The following is a 22,060-nucleotide window of genomic DNA, read 5'->3' as shown; positions in this document are numbered from 1 at the left end:
GCTTTGACCGCTAAATAGCTATGTGTAACACACGTTATAAATGTATTTTTTTTGCAGTTAAAGCATCAAAACTGAAGTTTGACACGCGGCAATATTCGTCATATTGCTATTGTTGAAATAGCCTCTATACTCTATATGTATAATTAGCTCGTCACAAAGAACTAACAAATGAAATAGATGGATCGAATCACGTGATAGGTGACGTCGGAAACGCTATAATGGTTATTAACCGTTAGATTAGCACCATAGACGACTGAATTACCTTGTCATTTAGATGCTGTGGTACAAAGATAATTGTTGCTATGCAACAATAGTAGGAACTAGGAACTTAAGAGAAAAATCAAAGCAGCTCTGCTGAAAGTTGCATAAAAAGTATGTGAATACATATTGTAACAAAAGAAAAACAAGCATTTAAAGGAACCAATGGAATTTGGTTTAATGACTAAAATGGATGCCAAAGCCGAACCTGGCAAGGCCACAGTTCATGAACAGCACACTGAACATCAAGCATTTGTGTCAGACAGAAAACAGAACGACTGCTACCTTCCAAACAAAAAAAATGTACATCATCATATCATCAACCACGTTCTTTTGTAAAATTCAACCTTCCGTCAAGACAGCATGAAACCTAGACAGTTTATACTGAGTGACAAGCAGTTTTTCCCCCCTTCTCCCAGACATCCGAGCAGCAACATGAATCGAGGGCACAGACCCCAACAGTGCAGGTACCAATTTGAGGCTCCATTTATGACAAATAAATACATATTCTACCATTCCATCACGCTCTAATTTAAGCAGTTTGCTTCTTTTTTTCTAGCTGTAATATCGAATATGCTCAAAAAAAACTTGAAGAACTCCAGAAAGGAGTGGGCAGTCTTACTTCGCCTTCAGTTACAGGCAAGATGGGGGGGGGGTCAGTGTGGTTGTAAAATAGAAATGGACCAGCAGTCTCTTAAAATGAAACAATGATCCTAAAATATATACATCTATACTGTGACTAACAAACACAGAGAGAAAGGCTGCTTCTAAGCAGCTTTTTTTCCAACGAGTAGCTGAAATGGGCTTAAGGGTGTATCAGTGCAAAGGATAAATGTTAAAATATCATTTTTAAAAAAATCATCTGGCCATTGTAAAAATTCATCTTATGTTCTGCCACTGAAACAATATAAATAAGAAAAAAAGGCATTTATCTTTTGAATTAAATTTATCGTAATCACCATGTTGAATTCAACTGAGCTAAATGGCAGCACACTCATGTCTGAGGACAGCACCAAATTAAAACGAGCCAACAGTAAATGCTGAAGTGGTCAGATAATAATCAATTTGACTTAAACTGGTTTATAAAATGTCAAGACATGAGGTGCATGTATAATGGCTTGCCGCCTTGTTAAAAGGAAATATTTAAAACTCCTCTGAGAAGCTGAGGCGGGGTGGAAAAAGAGAGAAAAAAAATAAAACAATTTAAAAAAGGCCCTAAGTGGCTTCAAGTCAAGACGTCTTGGCTTTGGCTTTGAAATGGGATCCTGTCAGGCTGACAGTCCCTGTTAAAGACTGACAGGGTTTGTGGCCGGTTTGTTGTCTGCCTGGACACGAGTTGAACTTCAGGGGTGTGTGTAGACACTGCTCATTCAACTGGGCTCTTCCTGTTACCAGAGCGAGCCAAATTGCGGGCAGCTAAACTACCTGGGAGGGAAAGAAAAAGAAAAAGTAAACATTGCTATCATGGACTGAAGCATCAAGAGTTATCCATGCAGGATCTTCCACTTATTAGGTCAGGTCACGGGGACAGCAGCCTAAGCAGGGAAGCTCAGTCCCACTCCCCAGCTACTATGTCCAGCTACTCCCAGCAAATGCCAAGGCCTTCCCAGGCCAGGTATATAGTATATAGACTATAGAAATATAGTCTCTCCAACATGTCTTGGGTCTTCCTTGAGGCCTCCTACCAGTCAGATGTGCCCTGAACACCTCCCCAGAAAGGCATCCAGGAGGCATCCTGACCAGATGCCTTAGCCTCCTCATCTGAAGCCGTATTCAGTCTCTGCTGGATGACAGTGGTTCTCACCCTATCTTGAAGGGAAAGTGACCCCAGCCAACTCATTTTGGCTGGTTGTACCTGTGGTCTTATCCTTTTGGTCTCTACCCAAAGCTCATGACTATAGTTAGGAACATAGATTGACCACTAATACAAGAGCTGAGCCTTTCCCCGGAGATGAGACCCAATTCTGCAGCTACCAAACCAGATCCCATCAACGCCCTCATTAGGGTTCAGATTCGGGGCTAGGGGTTCCTGCTGGAATGTACTGAGAACTAGTATGCAAAAACATTGCTTCTGTCAAATTGGGCCATTAAGAGCAGGTGGGCGGGATTAAGAATCTGATTGGTTACTGTACTCTCGCATATTTGCTCTTGATTCTCGACTGTCATGAAATACATACTGTATGTGTCTCTTCAAAAAGATGGGTGGGCTCAATGAACGGATCGGTTATATTGGATGACGGCAGGTTTCATATTTCAAAACAGTCAATCTTACCTGCTTGTGGACTTAATATCACATTTTGATGTTTTTTCTTCTCATCTGTTAAAGGTGAGCCCTAGAAAATAGGAAGTTCAACATGTAGATTAAACACAATCTACAATTTTCTGAACTAAATCCATACTTGTTTCTCTCTCAAATTCCTCAAGGAGCCAGAAGGGAAGTTTTCCATCTTGGTATTTCCTTTCAGACAAGATGAGAAAGTTGAGGGCATGCTCCATCAGGGGTAGTGATGTAAAAGGTTGTTGGTAAACAAAGGTGGTGGTGTTGAACCTGCGGGGCCTCTGTAGAGCGTACAGTCCCTCTTGATGTGAGTGCTGGATCCACACAGGAAGCAACAGCGTGGTTCCGGTGGCTCTCTCCTCCTCCAGTGCTCGCTTTTGTGTCTGGACACCGGCTCTTCTCCTGTGTCGGCTCGCTCTCGGGCGCCCTCTGCCCTTCTGTCAGAGTCCTGCCTGTGTCGTGACCTGTACGAGTGGGGGGAAAAAGCCACAACTCGTCAGTGTGGTCATTGTTTCCGGTCGCTGCCTGTTGACTGACAGCACTCACTTCCTGCGCATGGGGCAGTCTTTCATAAAGTGGCCAATCTTGCCACAAATGCGGCAGCAGCGGTCGTTGGGGGCCACTTCTCCCTCTGTGAGGACTTCGGGGTCAAAGAAATACTCCTGAGAAACATACAGACATATAAAAGACGGGTTGTCTTACATTTGAGATGACAAATGTATTTATGCAAATCAGCAGGTGGACAAATCCTCTAATCCTTGCATTTACATGTGTAACTGACATTAACAAAAAGAAAAAAACAAACAAAAACACACTTTTGAACAAGGACACTACAAATCAACAGGACTCAACTGTCCAATCCCGTTCTGTTGTATGGAATTCATAAACATGTTCTCGGCACACTGTTCGCCATACAATTACCCCAAAAACCATCATGGTGGACTTGAGGTCGCATTTTCTATATGCATGCAACATTGGCAATCATTTGATAATACCACCATAGGATGAAGACTGGTCAATACCTACCATCTGACTGGTGTACTCGGGAGGAAAAACAGTCAAGGGTGTCCCAAACACTGTCCTGCCATTGATGAAAGCCTTCATGATGAAATTTGTCACTATATTAATGAAAATCAAAGGAAAGACATGAGAATGGAAATTATTTTTTTTTTAAATAAAATCAAAAATTGTGAAAGTTAGTAAAAGAAGTATACTTTTCCTGGACAGGCCAGCACCAAGATTATGATTGAGGTCGAATGGATCTGCAATAGAAGAGCATTTGTTGACAAAACAAAGTCCAACTTTTAAGATAGATTTTAACTTTTCCACCACAGATAAATACCATTCATACAAATACACATTTTTTTGTAACTTGTTAATATTGGTGTATCAAGTGAGATATCTGTTGCGGCAGGAACAGTTCCAATTTCAAGCATTTTGCTCGTCACATGAGCAAAGATTTTCATCATATTCATCATCATCATCATCTGGTGAAAGTGATTTTGTGACTTGAACTTGTGCCGCACAAGTCACCCACTCCTAATTAAGACTGCGACATACACCGACCTTCAATCACAATATATTTGGATGTCCACTGCTTGTTGAAAGTGGTGAGGCGGGCTTTTTGACGGATGCACACAACATGCTCTTTAAAGTCAAAGTCCTCAGTGTAGAAGCGGAGGAGACCCAGCCACAGTTCCCCCACCGTCTCTGTGTTTCTGCCGTACTGTGGCCACCGACTGGGCTGCAGATGGAGTAGTAATCAAGTGTTATACAGTATCTAGCCCCATTGTGCAAAATGCAAGCACCAGATACCCACAAGTGTTGTTAAATCGTCAAAGAAATACACATTCCAGCCATCCACTAACACCTCAGGCTTCTCATCACCGTCATAAAGCTGCAAAAGCAAACCACAAAAAGGTAGAAACTGAAAGAGCTGAACTAAGGAGAATCAATTACAACAATTTTAAACTTGGAATGTAAATGTTACACTTACCTCTTGCAGCACCGGTATAAGAGGTGGATCCCGTTGCTGGAGGAAGAACAGTACCATGAGGGTGTAGGCGTAAGATGAGAGACTGCCACGTGACGCATCACCAATGTCACACATCTGGAATTCAACACAGAAATCATAACGATGCAAAAAGCAGCAACGCTAAATGAAATCTTCTGTTCTGCAGCATACAAACCTTGGCAAACACCTTCATGATATAACAGATGAGCTTTACTCTCCTGTCAATGGCGGCGTACGACGCTAGCAGTCGCGTGTTGTGCAGAGCCTGAGGGTGCAATGTTTGGCTTTAAATTTCATTTCATTGCTTATAATTTACAATGGGGTAGGAAACAATGCCCTACCAGTCTGTTGTAGAGGCTGATGTCTCCCTCAAGGCTGGTGCGAGCGTGGTAGAACTTCACAATGGGGACTTTGGCTGTAGTGATGGGCAGGATGTTCTTCAAATCTTTAAGGATGACAATGAGACAAGTCAAAAAAGGCATAAATGGCAACATTCCATTTTGTCAAAGACTGAATGATTGTTGCTTCTAACCAGGATGTTTCCTCAGAAGCTTTGCAAGACGTTCAATTATATTGATGCAGTCAACATCCTGTAGAGACAAATCAGAAAGAATCGGAAGCCATACTTCTATTCTACTATTACTACATATTTATTTTACTCGAAACAAGAAAAATCTTAGAACTTTATCTTAAATTTCACTATGTTGCTAAAGCTACATACCTATTGAGATATATGTAAGGGATGACATAACTTACATCCATGGTGTCCTGGCCATCACGCACCATACAGATGTCTAGGTCACTCTGCCTGAAGCCAAACCCGTTTTTGGAAGATCCAAACAGCTGCAGCCGAGCACCTGGCCACCGTCAACAAAATTACAATTAGTTCTGTGCTATACTGGATTAATGGACAGAATGAAAGTTGCACCATCACTCTGCCTGACAAAAATGGTGAGTTAGAGTTGACTTCACCAGGGAACTGTCGTCTGATGAAGGTTTCAAGATCTTGAATGATGCACTCTCTGATCGTCAACTCCAAGTCATCCGGGGCAAAGTCCACTGGAAGGAAAGCAGAAATCACACAATTCCATTAAACTAGAGGAAAACACAAATGGTCATAAATGAGAGATTGATCCCTGATGAGTTATGGTTGATTAGATGATGATAAGAAAGACGGTAGTGAGAGGCTGTTTCATGAAAAAAAAATTTCACTTGACAATGTTGTGAAAATGCATGCTTGTAGATAACGAATTGTTTACAAGCACGGATCATAAAATCACTTATCTGAGGTATTTTACAATATGCAATCAGAGTAATAACCTCCTGCTATTTCTGATGGCCGGATAAGCTTGCAAGTTTTCTTATGGCTCATGTTTGGTTTCTGTCAGTGAAAGAGCTACTGTCTGCACAGTATTCAACCGATTAGTAGTACTTCTAAATTTGCCTCTACTGTATAAGCCACAGGGTTCAAAGTTTAACAAAAGTAGCGGCCTATACACCGTAAATTACGGTAATACAAAACAAATTTAATTTCCACTGTGTTTGGTCACTGACAAAGATATTTATAGTGTGATTCTTGCGATATTTAACATTCTAGCTAGTTGTAGTAAGGTTTAATTTGATGTTGTAATGTAATATAATATTCTGCGGGTTGCAGTTTGAACACCCCTGCCATAAGAAACAAAGCACCTTTGTTTTGTTTAAAATGTCAGTTTTAACAAGACATTTTAATGGGCTTCTCAAATACCTGCATTTATTTGCTATGTGCAGGTGGTCTTGAAATATCAGCCCCGCAAACAGCCAGGGATCTACTGTATGTGGAATTTCAGACAGGAATCTTGCTGCACAGGCCCAATAAAACCAAACTGTTTCTCCACAAGTTTTCTCCGGGTACTCCGGTTTCCTCCCACATTCCAAAAACATGCTAGGTTAATTGGCGACTCCAAATTGTCCATAGGTATGAATGTGAGTGTGAATGGTTGTTTGTCTATATGTGCCCTGTGATTGGTTGGCGACCAGTCCAGGGTGTACCCTGCCTCTCGCCCCAAGACAGCTGGGATAGGCTCCAGCACCCCCGCGACCCTCGTGAGGAAAAAGCGGTAGAAAATGAATGAATGAATGTTTCTCCACAAACTCACCATAGCACTGCTCGCAGACTTTGTCAAGCACATTGAGGAAATCGGAGGTCATCTGCGGCAAAGGCTTCAGTGGCACTTTCTTGAAATCTTCTGGACAATCTTTCTTCAAATGGCCATCACGCTTGCATAAGCTACACACAACCATGTGTGACTGACAGGGATGAAATAATATTAGTGGGATGTACACGTGAAAATCTACATGTTAGTATAAACTGTGTTTGTACAATGAAGGAATAACATACTTTTCCTCTGGTAAAAGCTTGCTTGGTGAATTCATATGATCTTGTGTTTTGCAGCTGTTTTTTATTTTTTGGGAGCTCACTTTCAACAACGTCGTCTAAACGTGGAGGCGAGGTGACAGCAACAACAGTCTCCTCCTCCTCTTCATCATCATTTGAAACAGGAGTGTCCAAATCAGGACCCTCTTCGTCAGACAACAGCTCCTCCCCTGAGATCTCATCCAGAGGGAAGATCTCCTCATCCTCTGTGGTGAAGCTGTCTAGGTGAGACCTTGTGTGCGTCTCCATGTCTTCATCCTCCTCCTCCTCAGAGAAGCTGCTTTTGCCCAAGTCCACCTTTTCCTTCTCCCCCTCCGAGTCACTGCCATCTTCAACTTCCTCCTCTTCTTCAATGATGCAATCAGAGTCTTCAGGGCCGTTTTCTTCTTTGTTTGCAAGCTGGGACTGAATGCCGAGTCGACTCACATCCGGGAGGCATGCCTCTGCCTCACGTGACTCCTTCGCACCTTTAGCGGGTTCTTGATGCCTGCCTGCCGGCGTGTTGAGTGGCAATGCAAAGTACTTATATGTGGTTTTGAGGCAATGCAGGATGTAGTCATACATTTGCTGGCTGTTAAGAGTGCGGGCCACGTTCCTCTTTACAGCAAAGGGGTCTAACCAACACAGGCAGACATACGCAAGGGTCAGACAAGTTCACTTCACACCAACACCATTCATCAAATCCAACCTCCTGCTCACCTTCCACAGCGATGCGTTTCTTTGGCCAGTCTTTTAAATCCCGGGAAAGGACAGCACTGGTCCGTACGCTGATGACATTGTCAGCCATATTGAACTCGAGGGAATAGAAGCGAAGCATTTCTACCCAGAGAAGACCCATCTCCACAGAAGGGTGTGGGTTCTGGAACACCAGTGGAACCTACAGGATAAAACACACAAATTTCACATCTCAAGCCTGTACAGTTCAACTAGCAATTAATAAAAACGTAATCTTTGACTAACGTTCTTTGCAGTTCATACTTTGACGAAGGACCTCTGTTATATTTGAAAGGAGATAATTCTGCCATGGCATTATAGAACCAGTGTCGTGGTTCATATAGCACACCAGCATGCTTATTCACAATCACGTGGTGATTGACAGAAAACCAGTCCAGCATTTAGTCCGACCGTTGGTACCCTGAACAAAGGCTTATGTCGGGCCCTATGATTTCTGCGGTAATCACAGACAGCATCACAAGTCTAATAAAAAAGGGATCTACCATTAAATGCGGAATCTCACAAAAATGGACATAATGTGAATTAAATGGTGTAATCATGAAGATATGGGAAATTTTTGTGGGGAAGCATTTCCCCGGTAAACTGCTCAATCGTGGTGCAATCTCATCACAAACATTAACCGACCCCTCCCAAACTAAACGATTGAAACGGAAACCTGAAAAGTTTGATACACCTCTTAAGCGTGAATGGAAGCTGGCAGGGTTAGCAGAGCATGCTAGTGCTGCGGTACGAGTGTGTTTACACAGTGTTGTGTTTTACTGCTTATTAATACAAACGAGTGTTTACACACACATACACACACACACACACACACACACACAGACAAACAACAGACTTCAGGGCCTTCAAAAGAAGAGCACTCTTAGCCACATACTGTCTAATTGTGTGAACAAAATAAGAGCGTCTTAAATGTACCTAATATAAATAACACAACTGGAATTGTATCGGTTACGACGTCTTCTTTAGCCACAAGCACAGGCATTTACAGTTATGGATTTTGTAGCAGAAGCTGACATCCCATCAGAAAAGATAGTCAGGCTATGTCGGTTTCTGAAATACTAGGCAAAACTGGCCAATGATGTATGGCATCAATATAATACATACAAATTTCATAGGGACCTACATATCAAACTGAATAGATGAAGAGGATAATGCAGTTGTAAAGCTTACCTTTCCTTTCATGCAGGCGCCCTCTGATGGCTGTGTCGTGTCTTTGGATGAAGCGGTGTAAGCCCAGTGCAAATAACCATCCTCTACATGTGTAAAGTTGAAGTTTGAAAGTTTGCTGAGTGCAAATGTCTTTATCTAAAACACAACAGACCCTCATTAAATTGACAGTGAAGGAGCAAATGCAAAAAGTGACTATTCAAAATGAAAGAAATGCACACCTCTTGGTTCAGATACGTTGGCAAGAGGGGCTCTTTGCGCTGTTGTAAAAAGTAGATGACCATGAGGGCAAATACATAGGAGGGCAGTCCACCCTCGTCTGCACGGTCTATTTGACAGATCTGCAACAGATGCAAAAACAACACATTTAACATTTAGTTATGTCACTTGCTCAAAACTACAATTACAGAATACCACCGATATGTTACCATTACTGGTTTAAAACAAATATAATAATTTTCCACAATGACAAATTAAATTGAATAAAAATTGACATTTGGCCTGAATAAGATGACTTGCGTTCAGGGCTGTCTCCACACACATAAAAGCAGTCTGTATGTACACACACATTACATTGGGTGTAGCATACATGCTCAAGAGCCAGTCAAGGAAGGGATTTCATGCCTGTTCGAAAGTTACTGTGCTACAGGCAGACGCGTAACGGTGGCAAACAACCACTTTATTTAGACAACTCGTAAACAGAAACTGGATCGTTACCTTTGCCCAATGTCGCAGTACAAGAACCAATGGAGGGAGGAGATGCTCACGCATGGCTAGAGAAGCAAGATAAGAGGTGGTTTGGAATGCATTTTCATTCCCTGCACTCACTTTGCAGATGAGGCCACTGCAAAGAAAAAAAACATTTAGTTTACTGGCACTGTGCTATTATGTCACATGTAATTGAAATATATGTTGCCATATTCAGTGTGGCCAGCAGGAGTATGCACCTCTTCTTTTCTTTGCAGATGACTACAGGCACCCGAGCGTGAAAATCGGCTTCCTGGTCAACAAAAAGAGCTGAGGGCAAGAGGCAAAAACATTAACAGAATAAACCAGCATTTTTGGCATCCGAGAGTATAATTTTCACTCACGGCTCACAGCGAGGCACTCCTTGACCGACAACAAGACATCTGGCTGATGCATCTGTGAATACATTCCATTTCAAAGCCTTTACACAATATAGATATAATATATATCAGAGCATAAGAATATTCTTTAAACAACTCATCCAAACAAAAAAAATTAGTATTTCTGACATTGATTCACACCAACTCACACTGGGCTACTCACGTGAGGTGGATACTGAATGTCAATGTTGACATCAGAATCCTTAAATCCAAATTTAGTGCAAGATGATCCATATAACCGAAGCCTGATCTCTACAAAAGTTAACAGGTAATACTTTAAGTCCCACTTACTTACGTTCAAGATTAAAAAAAGACCAGGACACACTGTCCCTGTGAGGTGGCTTACCAGGCAAAACAGACAGTAGGAGGTCTTGCATGAGGGACACAACATTTTGTCTGCTCTGTACATCGCTGTCATCCATCCCATGCTCACGGACTACAGCTTTTAGAGCAGCATTCAATGCACCAACATGCTCTGGGTCGGGAGGCAGGATCTCAGTCAGCATCTGATGCTCTTGCTTCTCCTGCAGACAGAAAACATTCAGCTTGCCATGCTGCATAAGTCTGCGCAAGCAACCTCTATATCTCAAGTTGGCGACAGAAGTTTCTGTCATAAGCCACAGTTGGAAAAGATACTCTTGCTCTCACCTTGAGTCTCCGCTTGTGCCGCTTGTCAAAGCAATGGCTGTTGGCGTCGGACACAGAGTCAAGGTGAACGTCGCAGAGGGCGCAGGTGTAAAGTGCATTGGGGTTGCTGTTGGACTTCTGGTTTTTAAAAAAGGTGAAAAAAGGTGGGAGGGGCAAGGGGAAGAAATATCTTCAATAAAGCCATTGTTGAGCGACCACCTCATCTTTCTCATTGCTTCTCTAAATGTAACAATAATAACATTCAAGCAAACAGAGCTGTGGTATCAGAATTGTATCAGTATCGACAGATATCTAAATTCAGGTGCAGGATTGCTTCATCCCTATTGGTGACTTCAATGTAAAGCTGGAGCTCTGCCAATGAGCTGTCATTCAAATACATAGTGGGAGCTGTAAATTTGCATGGCTTTTTTTTTTTTACCCACAAACTGCGATTATTTATAATTTTTTGGAAACCCGTGATTCAGGATGCGATGTTCAAACCGCGATGGAGCTGTGTTAAACTCAGGTGTCCTTTTAACACACTGAAGAGGTTATTTTATGAACAATAAACAGCCTGAGGTCTCTGTACCTTCTTCAGAGAGTAGATCTCATCTCTATTTAGACAACTCTCGACCATATCTTTGACCGGGTGTGTGGCCTCATCACTTGCAAGGTCCCTGTCTTCTTCAGCAAAAACTCTGCCCTTGTTTCTTGGTCTACGTCTATTGCCTTTTGGGGGCAAAAGAACAATTAAATTAACATTCAGGACATAAACATGGCGAAGCAAACAAAGAACAGAAATGCAGTCTTTAAATACAGATTTTCCAGTCTCACCAGATTTACGAGCATTTCCATCAGGATCCCTCCTCCACTGGTCCCTGTCCTCACGTGGACCTCCATCACGGCCATTCCTGCTCCAGTTGGACTGTTGCTGTGAACGCTCTCTCCAGTTATCTTCTCGACCTACTCCACTGTTTTCCGGACTCCAGAACCGATGTAGATCATCCCTATGCAAGGGGCTGTGACCACCTCTGAAGCCTCCAGGGGAATACGCTAAAGGGCCCAGTCCTCCCCTCTTCGGGCTGGCTCGGTATGGACCCCCCTGACCCCTCTTACCATGCTGTGGCCCATCTGGTCTGAAGGGTTGTCCTCTACCCTGGCTCCTCCAGTTGTCTGCAACTGCTCCCCTCTCCCAGCTGCCTTGCCCTGTCCAGTTGGGCCTATCAGGGTTCTCCATAATGCACTATAAGCTAAAACTGCAAAGCATGAAGATTCAATTCATACACAATCATACGGTTAGCTTTCATGTTTACCAGCAGCTTGTAATTGAAGCTCCTGTTTAATTATGCAACAGAGTTTACTTTTGTTGTCATTTGAACCACCAACAATAATGCAGTGACGTGAAAACTAGTGGTCTTTAAATGTTGACGTTCAAAAAGTGCAGCGTCAAGCTTCCTTGCAGACTTCTTGCAAGACTGTTATGTCATGGCGTTAGCATTGGACTAGCATGCTACCGTATGCGCAGTGCTTGTTCGAGTCTCACTTTAGCTTCTTTTCCAGGACACGGTGGTTCATAATACCACTAAACACATAAACATGAACAAGATACTTTAAATGTGACACGTATTTGCGCCTACAACTAAAGTCAATGTTTGTCGAGCAGCCTTCTAGCTAGGCTACCTAGCAAACAAGCTAGGAGCTGCTAGCCACTGGTGCTAGTTCAGTCAGCATAGTTGGTTAAACCGTTCACCTCGAATATGTATTTTTATAGTACACCGCTACTTCCTAGCTATAATAAATGACATTTCCATACCTTTAAAATGATGATAGATGACATAGTTGTAGATTGGGCGATATATTTTAAGGGTGGTCTTGTATTGAGTTTACGAGAAAGTGTACGGCTCGTCCGTTTAGTAGCAACGAACATTCATGTTCCGCCCACAGCAGCGAATGGGTTCGGATGTATAGATAAACGTTTAAAAAATATAACCAAACAGCTTAGATGTGATACATTAAAAATAATAACTATTAGTAATTACAAAAAATATTCTTCTAAAGATTCAAGTTTTTTCAGCTGTTTGCTTGGTTGCCTTAATTGTCAAGTATTGACATATGGTCCAATCTGTCCTCCTGTCGTCACCTCCCCGTTACCGTGGTAACATGTGGAGAGAAGCGAACAAGCGGGGAAGATCCCGGGAAAAGTGACGTCACTGAGTCGAACTCCCCTCACCTTCCAGTGGGCAACCTGACCTTAGCAGACGGGCCAGTGGAGGTCGATTAAACCGGAGATGGTTCTCATTAAAGGCGGTGACGGTTCTGTTCACAAACGCGTGAAGGCGAGCTCCGCACAGCAGGCGGATCGGTACCGGAAGCAGAAACTAGTGTCCAGATTGGGCGACTCCGGTTTCGAGGAGGACTTGGCAACTTGCTCCCCGATTTGTTCTTCTTCAACCCGGACAGTCCCATGGCCGCTCCATGAAGATCCAGCAGCAGGACAACAGTCCATTTGGTACCTCCAGTATGGGGACATTGGATACAGGATCCAGAGGGAGAGGGAGACACTCTTTTATCCGTGCAAAAGTCTTGTTCTGCAGCCACAAGTAGGATATCTACCATCTCATCTAGCTTCCAATAATCAGTAATAACTTTCAATAACTTTTACTATTATGTGTAATATATTTATATATTAAATTCTGCATCGGTTTTTGTCAAACCTTTTGGAACATCATCATCATGTATTTGTGTCAGTAAAGTACTGATGACAAAACCCAGTGTTATACATAACGCTATACATAATGAAGATTATGTACATTCCTCCCTGCTCTTGTGTACAGGTCACAACAGAGGCACGCTGCAAGCTGGTCAGCTGGCTCATCCCCGTCCACAAACACTTCCGTCTGTCTTTTGAGTGCTGCTGCCTGGCTGTGAACATAATGGACAGGTTCCTGGCGTGCACGCCGGTCGCCGCAGACTGCTTTCAGCTTCTAGGTGTCACCGCGCTGCTCCTCGCCAGCAAAAAGGTGCATATATATATGTATATTTATATATATATTTATACATATATACAGTCTATTCTAAGATAACTAGAGTCCTCCCTGCAGGACAAACATGGTGGATATTATTACTGTAGATATAAAAAATGTTATCATTCATATATATGCATTATTAACGCAGACATTGGTCAAAAGGGTTGGGGAAATGAAATGAAAAAACTACTGTATTAAAAACACGACCAGAACTGCATCAAAATGCCTTGCCCATTCACAACCTGTATTAACACGATTAGCAGTCATACAAGTGTAAAAAGAAGTGTAACATGTAAAAACTGAAAAACAACAGTGGTGATGTGCTGTTAGGGCCTGCAAAGTCTTCTCTTCTGGCCTGAACACTATCAGAACAACTGAGTTTTGTATTAGTTTCATGAAATTGTATTATTTATTCTAAACAGTGTATTATCTTTATGTCTTTTGGCTGCTATATATTTTTTGTCCAATCATATTTAATCTTCTGTGTGTTGCCCAGAGCCTTCATAATCAGGAATGTTGGCCGACGTCACTTACACAGTATTAGCAATGGGGCTGTTTGTTTTTTTTAACAAGTCAGATTTCAGATTCACCTCACAAGGCCAGCTAGCTGGCCCACAGTGGCATCAGCATTTTTGCCTGAAAGCCTATTCCCAGACACTTGAGTTACCAGTGCCCTCAGACACATTATCACTGAACTGCGCTGCGCTTCGGTGATCTTGCACCAACACAAAGGAGATGGACACAGTGTTGTTCATGGTTCTGTGTGCGTTATATAAACAAATATACACTGCATGAGTCAGCTTTGGCAAGGATTTGTTTTTGTTGTGCAAGGAAAATGTTAAGAGGACACAAGTTTTATAAATAAAGTTGTATTGAATGTATATGCGTGTCTCCCCCAGGTGGAGGTGGGCTCCCCAAGTATTAGCGATCTCTTGTCACTGTGCTGTGACGCCTTCACCAAGGGGCAGCTCTGCAACCTGGAGTGTCTGATTCTGTTGCGCCTCCACTTCCGCCTGGGGTCGCCCACCCTGGCATTCTTCCTGGACTACTATACCAACCACATGGAGGCTGTGGACAAAAGCGTGCCCAGGCAGTGTGGCAACCTGGCCCGGAAGGTGTGTGAATTGAGCCTAGCCGACTACGCCTTCAACAAGTACGCCCCGTCTCTGACTGCCGGTTGTGCACTGAGCCTCGCATGTGAGTTACTCCAACCTGGGCTTCTGCAGACAGCAAAGAACATAACCTCCACGTGGGACAGCATGATGGAGACTCAATGTGAGGCAGACAAAACTTCAGGACACCAGAGACCTGATCTGGCTCAGGAGTGCACAGAAAACCTGAAACTACTGCTTGCACTCAATCGGGAGTCATTGGAGGAGCTCTCCGACATGTGAAGTCAAGGCTTACATGGAGGAAAGTACCACATTTCTATGACTGACTGTTTCAGTATTGTATAACATTTGGCTGATGAAGATTACTTATTATACTGTATATACCTGAGTGTCACTCTGTGAAAAATTAAAGGATGCATTGATATTTTGGAAAGCAACCCATGTTGACATTTTAAGAAGTGATGTAGATTTCAAGAAAAATCTGCATTACAGCTTTGTGATAGAAATGAAACGCTACTACTTTTCTTCATAGTCCAGGGTGTACCCCGCCTCTCCCCTGAAGTCTGCTGGGAGAGGGTCCAGCATACCCCTGCAACCCGAGTGAGGATAAGCGACATAGAAAATGGATGGATGGATGGATGATATTTGCATAACATGTAAATAAAAATGAATAAAAACTCAGTAAACTTAATATTTTGACTTTATTCTCAGCATATTAAAGGCATTCTTTCTGCATTTTTTTGTTAATTTTGCAACAATTTCAACTTTCCTTTTGTACATGACTTTTATTGCCATTATATATTTTTTGACTTTATTGTTGTAATAGTATACATTTTCCCCCAAAATGACAACTTTATTCTTTGTGTTCTCATAATATTAAATCAAATCAACTTTCTGTATATACAGAAAGTATGATAGTATAATATATAATATTAGTATTTTTCCTTTAATATTTTAACTCTATGCTACTAAAATGATATCATTTTCTGTTTAAGAGTTTATTGTAATAAAATTGCCATTTTCTGTCTTTTTTTATATTTTGACTTTATTCTTGTAAAATTTTCTTTCAATTTCTGCTGTTGCTTTTTTTACAAGTAATAATTTTACAAATATTGCAACTTTCTTCTTGTAAATTTTCTTCTCATAATACTAGACTTTAGTCCTGTAATATTATACTGTATTTTTCCACTACCTAATTTTCTAAAAATGACACTAGAAATTGCATAATTCCTTGATTTGATTGTTTTTCATAATATTATGACATAAAAATGACTTTTTTCTTTAATATTTCAACATCATGCTACTACAATGACATTATTTCTCCGTTTGCTATATATATCTATACAATATATGTTTCACAACACTGTTTTGGGGGAATTTACAGCAATTCCTTTGAAGTTGTGTTTATTTTTAGAATTTCACAGCAAATGCAGTCATGGCGGCCACATGAAGGTTTCCCCACCCTTGCACAGAATCACACTATTCTCTATAGTATACCATCTCTCCGTCTTTGGCAGCATGAGTGGATGTAAACTTCTGATCTCAACTGTATAAAAACCAATTGCCATTAGTAGAGTTTAATTTCCTAAATCTATATCAATCCATGTAATTAAAGCTGAAATAAAATAATCAACCAAGCAGGAAAAATGTTTTGCCATGTATGAATGCATAAAAGAGCACTCAACAAGTTACAAATACAATGCTAAACTACATGTTAAATATAGGATGTGTCTTTTAAAGTGAAATAAACCATTTCAAGTAGAAAATTTCAACTTGTGGGTATATTCATTATCTATGAATCCCATGACAAGTAGCCAAAACCTACCATACATTTTCATGACATGGGCATTGTCAGTTGTTGTATTATTGTATTTCCTGCGCACCACACAGGGAGGCTCTTTATCTCGCTAATCCATTACGCGTGGCAGCTCCATCTGCTGACAGTGTCGACCACACAAGTGCACTCAGCGTGAAGAACCCACCGGGCTTCTCTTCTTCTTGTTTGCTTACTCGTGGAAGGCATTTGTCACAAGTGTTTGCTGACCTGTCTGCTTTAATTGCCCTTTTCCTTTTCCACTTCTACTGGCCTTGACCTCTTTTGCAAGGGGGGGATTTTACGCCTCATAATTACGCATGGTGGAAAAATTGTGGAAGAAGGTGCGTTAGGATTTACGCATGGGAGGTGGATGCTTTTTTTGTTAAGCATGAAACAATGAACATTGTGCGCTACAGACAGCATATTTGGTAAAGTGGAGTGAGGGGGTTGCGTCTGGAGTTACAACTGCTGCAATGGCGCCCTTTACGCGCGCTCCTAATTCTCACTTCAGCCCAAGAAAGACCGTTGGTCCCCTTCAGCGCAATCTCCGAGGACGCCTTCAGCCCCTGGAGACCGAGCTGTTCTACATGTGATTGGGCCACAATGTGAATCCGCGCCACGAACCGGGAGATTGTCTCCTTATATGAACCCCAATTCAGAAGTGGCGCAAACAAGAAGTGGAGGGGATATGAAGATGCACGGCGTGACGAGTGTGTTTGGTGTTTTGGGGAGAAGGCCCCCAGCAGCCAACAAGGTAGGCAACTTGGTGTTGAAAGAAGATGAACACAATTCCAATGAATTATTATTAATTGGTGCAGGCTAAAGTGCCCAGAAGCAGCAGTCCTGTCACTGTGTATGTGGAGCTCCCGTGTAACATTGAACAAGGTTTGCGCACCACTTTCCCCTTTTATTAACCACTCATATCTAAATTCATGACGTCTAACTCTTTTTTTTAGCATTTCCTACAATTGCATGGGACGATTTAGAAGACTGCACAAGCATAACCAGAAGAGAGAGCGACTCACTGGGCTCACAGGTAAGAACACTTAGATTAAATAGAAGGAGTAAAACAAATCAGGTGGCACATCTGCAGTTGCGCATCACTCCCAGTCTGTTAATGTTTCACAAGGTGCGCTGGAATCCTGCACAAATAAGCATGGTGCCCTGAACGCATCACATACATTCACTAGACATGATTGCCAGTGCATGTGTCAAGCCTTACTATCCAGCCTGGTGGTCCTGGTGGGACCCTCAGGTCAGTTTTTTTAAATTAAAAATTAACTGTATTATTAATATTAATTATATTTTCCCCTCCCAACAGGTGAATGAATCTGATGGAGATGAGCAAGACATTGGGGATTTTGCGCTGGATTTCATAGCTGGTAAGAACCAAAACATAAAAAAAAATGTGAGAAATGTTGGGTTTAATCTTATGATGCTGTTTGACTGTCAGATTCCCCAGCCACTCTGGAGAGCAGCCTGTGCCCTGCAGAACTGATCCCCTTTCAGGGCTGCATCATACCTCCCCTCACCCCTCAGCCTGTCGTCTCTCCTGCAGAGGACAACCTGCTTCCTAATGCTTCCACGGAGATTAACAACCAGGATGGAGCACTTTGGAAGGGCAGGATGGGATGTTCTGTGGAAGTCAATAACAAGGTAATACTACATGTTATTGAATGCTTGATAATAGGGGGCACTAGGTTTAATTGCCCTATTCTAGGCTGGTACAACCTCATTTATGAATATGAGGTCATATGTATATGAAAACTGCTCTTAAAAGAGTCGTAATGTGATTGTAGAGATGGTTGGTGTGTTTTCTATAAATAAATGACTGTAACCACACATTTATCCCAAATCTAAACTGTTCTTCCTCGGTACATGTGCAACCTTTCCCAAATTGGTGTGTAATTCTTGCTTAAAACATGTACCCCTACTGTGTTGCCAGTTATTATTTTCCAGACAAACGCACCACATGGTGGTGCTGTTTTTAAACCCATTACATCAGATTGGCTTCAAATTTCTCACCAATTTCTGCAACTGTAACTTTAGGGTGTGAATCAACTGACTCAACACCAAATTTGGTACAGGCCTTAAGGCGGGATGACAAGCACAATTTTGTCAAATTTCAGCAAGATTGGTTGAAAATCGGCGGCACGGCGGACGAGTGGTTAGCGCGCAGACCTCACAGCTAGGAGACCCGGGTTCAATTCCACCCTCGGCCATCTCTGTGTGGAGTTTGCATGTTCTCCCCGTGCATGCGTGGGTTTTCTCCGGGTACTCCGGTTTCCTCCAACATTCCAAAAACATGCTAGGTTAATTGGCGACTCCAAATTATCCATAGGTATGAATGTGAGTGTGAATGGTTGTTTGTCTATATGTGCCCTGTGATTGGCTGGTGACCAGTCCAGGGTGTACCCCGCCTCTCGCCCGAAGGGATAGGCTGGGATGGGATAGGATGGGATAGGCTCCAGCACCCCCGCGACCCTCGTGAGGAAAAAGCGGTAGAAAATGAATGAATGATCTCAATGTGTGTGTTCCCATGAAGGTTGATGAGACTCTGCAGAGAAGACAAGAAAGTGATGAGAAGAACCTTCACTTGAGGCAGCTGGCATGCAGAGCAAAGCTGCTGGCTTCTGTGCTTGAGGTGAGTGAGACATGCCAGGTAGAAAGTAGACACATCATCCTGTAGGAATGTCGTCTTCATCTGAGGGTCTTCATGTGTCCCCTGTTAGAAACTAATGACCGTCAGAGAGACAGCGATGCCATGCAGTGGTAAAGCAATGAGTCCCTGCAAGAGGCAGCGACTGGACCACGAGGAATGCGAGACCTCAGATTCCGTGGAGGAGATGCTGAGAGACGTCAGCACACGCTGCAACGCCGTGCTGCACGCCTCCACAGGCATGAACATCCCACAGCAAGACTCAAACACCATCTCAGTGTATGGCTCCTTCTCAGGCCTTCAGACCTCCATATGTAAGGAAAGCAGTGCGAGCATGGACGAGTCGGAAGAGAGCGTCTCGTCTTTCCGCACTTCAGTAAGAGAACACAGCACGATAAGGACACAGGTGTTCCCACACGGCCGGGCTTTCACCTCCAGCACCCAGCAAGGAGGATACCGCTTTCGCTGGGTCCCCAACCACAGCTGAAAACAAAAACAAAAACTATTTACTGAGTGACATGTAAGGAACTGTAAGGAAGTGTGGGTGGGCAGATGATGTCAATGCTTAACTTATAATCTCCGTAAATGATTACATGATGTCTTCCTCAGGTAGCTTGTAAGCTAATCAGTCAGAGGTGGTGCCTGACAAAGGAAATGACACTGCCCTGCATTTGTTTACATTGTGTTTCTGTTTACATGCCTCCAAATGTAATTATCTCAAGCCAAACAATTTAATTTTGTCAACATTTGCTTTTTTTGTATTCCAATGTTATTTTTTGTATGCTTGGTAAGTCCACTTGAACTGTGGATGGGAGTTTGTTGTGACATGAGGACTTTGGGAATGTAAATAAATGGAAATAAGAAACTTTCCTTGTTTGAGCAGTGAAACAAAAGTAACCCCATGACCTCTACTGAGGAGCATGGGCTTCCTTTGTGCGTCTACATGGATGCATGGTCAAGAAAGACCACATAGGCATGATGCATCACCATCAACATCCTTCTTTATATCCTTGTTCTTGACATTTGAACTTTTTCCACAAATAGCACTCTTTTTTTGGGGAAGAAAAATTGAAGGATGCCAGGGTCACTTTTGTTCATTCATTCATTTTCTACTACTTATCCTCACGAGGGCCGCGGGGGTGCTGGAGCCTATCCCAGCTGTCTTTGGGCGAGAGGCGGGGTACCCGGAGAAAACCCATGCATGCACAGGGAGAACATGCAAACTCCACACAGAATGGCTGAGGGTGGAATTGAACTCAGGTCTTCTAGCTGTGAGGCCTGCACACTAACCACTTGAACGCCATGCAGCCTGGCCACTTTTGTTCATTCATTCATTTTCTACCGCTTATCCTCACAAGGGTCACGGGGGTGCTGGAGCCTATCCCAGCTGTCTTTGGGCGAGAGGCGGGGTACACCCTGGACTGGTGGCCAGCCAATCACAGGGCACATATAGACAAACAACCATTCACACTCACATTCACATCTATGGACAATTTGGAGTGCCGTAAATTAACCTACCCGGAGAATTAACCTACCCGGAAAAAACGCATGCACGGGGAGAACATGCAAACTCCACACAAGGGTGGAATTGAACCCTCTCCTAGCTGTGAGGTCTGTGCGCTAACCACTAGACCGCCGTGCCGCCTGGCCACTTTTGTTAATGAAGAAAAAAAAACAGCCCACACCTCATCTTTGAGTTATATGTGAAAAATAGTTTGGGATATTCTGATGTGAGCCCCCTCCTGCTCTAAAAGAATATACAGTATATATCACCATAGCAACGATGTGTGTTAATTAGATGAATCTGTGTGAAATCGTGACCTTTAGCATTAGTACTATACAGCAATGTGGGATGGACGAGCCTGGGGCACAATGTTACACCTCAGGTCAGGCACCTGTTTAAACTTCCCCAACCTAAATCTGTTTGCTTTAGGTCAGTGAAGGCAGCACTGTAGACCCTAAGACACACTAAGAACACAACCCATTGACATCATCCGTGAACCTAAATAAGGATGAGACACTGACTGTGAGATGTATTTTACTCATATTTGTCCCATATTTAATATGCATTACGATTTTAACTATATCTGACAGAAGAGCATTTTATTACATCTTCTCAAAAGCCAATACTACTGTCAAAATAAAGCGTGAGCACCATGGTTATCGAGCACTGCCTTTGGAATCCTCTTCCACTCTTGCACGATGACACCTTGTACTTCTTCACCTTCTTTCCTCAATTGGATTTATGACTGACTACTCCATCACTTTCACTTTCAGCTTCCTCAGCAAGACACTTATCTTGGAGGTGTGTTTAGGCTCCTTATCAAGTTGGAAAACTGCCTTGCGGCCAGTTATTCCAAACACACTGTGCTTCCCAATGTCACAGTGCATAGAAGAACACATGTTTCCGTCAGTGAACCACAGCTCAACAATGCCGGCAGCACTCATGCAGCCCTAGACCAGGAACCATGGTAGACTGTACGCAAGACACAGTTATCTTGGTATGCTTGTGTTGCTAGCTATTCGGACAATAATGGCTGTGTTGAGTCATTTTCAGCGTGAACGATGGCAATTAAAGAAACAGGGAGAGTTATTGTCATCTCATCTAATAATTACACCAGTCACTTTTTTGCATTTGAAATCAGAGACATCAACCTCAAGCTAGCAGGGCGGTTTGGAGGGGAAGGAGTAAGTTGGCGTAGCGTACGGTGGTGTCAAAATAGACATTTTATAGGTGTCTCAATCACTATAACTACTTATTTAGAATTTGCGGGTGGTCTTGAAAACTCCCAAGAATAGCAATATAGCACCAGGAGTGTTGATGA

At 42.7% G+C, this 22,060-nt stretch overlaps 3 protein-coding genes across 3 annotated transcripts; 2 read left to right on the top strand and 1 right to left on the bottom strand.

The window, feature by feature from the left end:
• Positions 1–410: 410 nt before the first annotated feature.
• On the bottom strand, positions 411–12,940 carry tut7 (terminal uridylyl transferase 7). Its single transcript, XM_058071352.2, has 29 exons — positions 12,436–12,940; positions 11,457–11,878; positions 11,212–11,351; positions 10,644–10,760; positions 10,342–10,519; positions 10,159–10,247; positions 9,960–10,011; positions 9,816–9,885; positions 9,586–9,712; positions 9,090–9,209; positions 8,872–9,006; positions 7,666–7,843; positions 6,931–7,580; positions 6,689–6,839; positions 5,523–5,609; positions 5,307–5,407; positions 5,083–5,140; positions 4,892–4,995; positions 4,726–4,815; positions 4,533–4,646; positions 4,356–4,433; positions 4,103–4,280; positions 3,751–3,798; positions 3,563–3,654; positions 3,083–3,198; positions 2,807–3,000; positions 2,658–2,716; positions 2,531–2,591; positions 411–1,683 (listed from the first exon to the last, which is right to left on the bottom strand). Exons 2-29 carry the CDS (start codon positions 11,857–11,859, stop codon positions 1,625–1,627), a joined length of 3,849 nt encoding a protein of 1,282 aa, XP_057927335.2. The 5' UTR covers positions 11,860–11,878; positions 12,436–12,940; the 3' UTR covers positions 411–1,624.
• On the top strand, positions 12,074–15,380 carry ccno (cyclin O). The gene is made up of 3 exons (XM_058071353.2): positions 12,074–13,222; positions 13,457–13,642; positions 14,548–15,380. Exons 1-3 carry the CDS (start codon positions 12,911–12,913, stop codon positions 15,040–15,042), a joined length of 993 nt encoding a protein of 330 aa, XP_057927336.2. The 5' UTR covers positions 12,074–12,910; the 3' UTR covers positions 15,043–15,380.
• Positions 15,381–17,264: 1,884 nt separating this feature from the next.
• Positions 17,265–19,792, top strand: mcidas (multiciliate differentiation and DNA synthesis associated cell cycle protein). The gene is made up of 7 exons (XM_058069988.2): positions 17,265–17,330; positions 17,395–17,461; positions 17,533–17,612; positions 17,898–17,958; positions 18,030–18,232; positions 19,122–19,220; positions 19,309–19,792. Exons 1-7 carry the CDS (start codon positions 17,265–17,267, stop codon positions 19,720–19,722), a joined length of 990 nt encoding a protein of 329 aa, XP_057925971.2. The 3' UTR covers positions 19,723–19,792.
• Positions 19,793–22,060: the final 2,268 nt, after the last annotated feature.

This window comes from Doryrhamphus excisus, linkage group LG3 (genome assembly GCF_037039965.1).
Source record: "Doryrhamphus excisus strain RoL-2023G ecotype Guam linkage group LG3, RoL_Dexc_Guam_v1.1, whole genome shotgun sequence".
In the NCBI taxonomy this organism is placed as follows: Eukaryota; Metazoa; Chordata; class Actinopteri; order Syngnathiformes; family Syngnathidae; genus Doryrhamphus; species Doryrhamphus excisus.
This window is presented reverse-complemented; position numbering and strand designations above follow the sequence as displayed.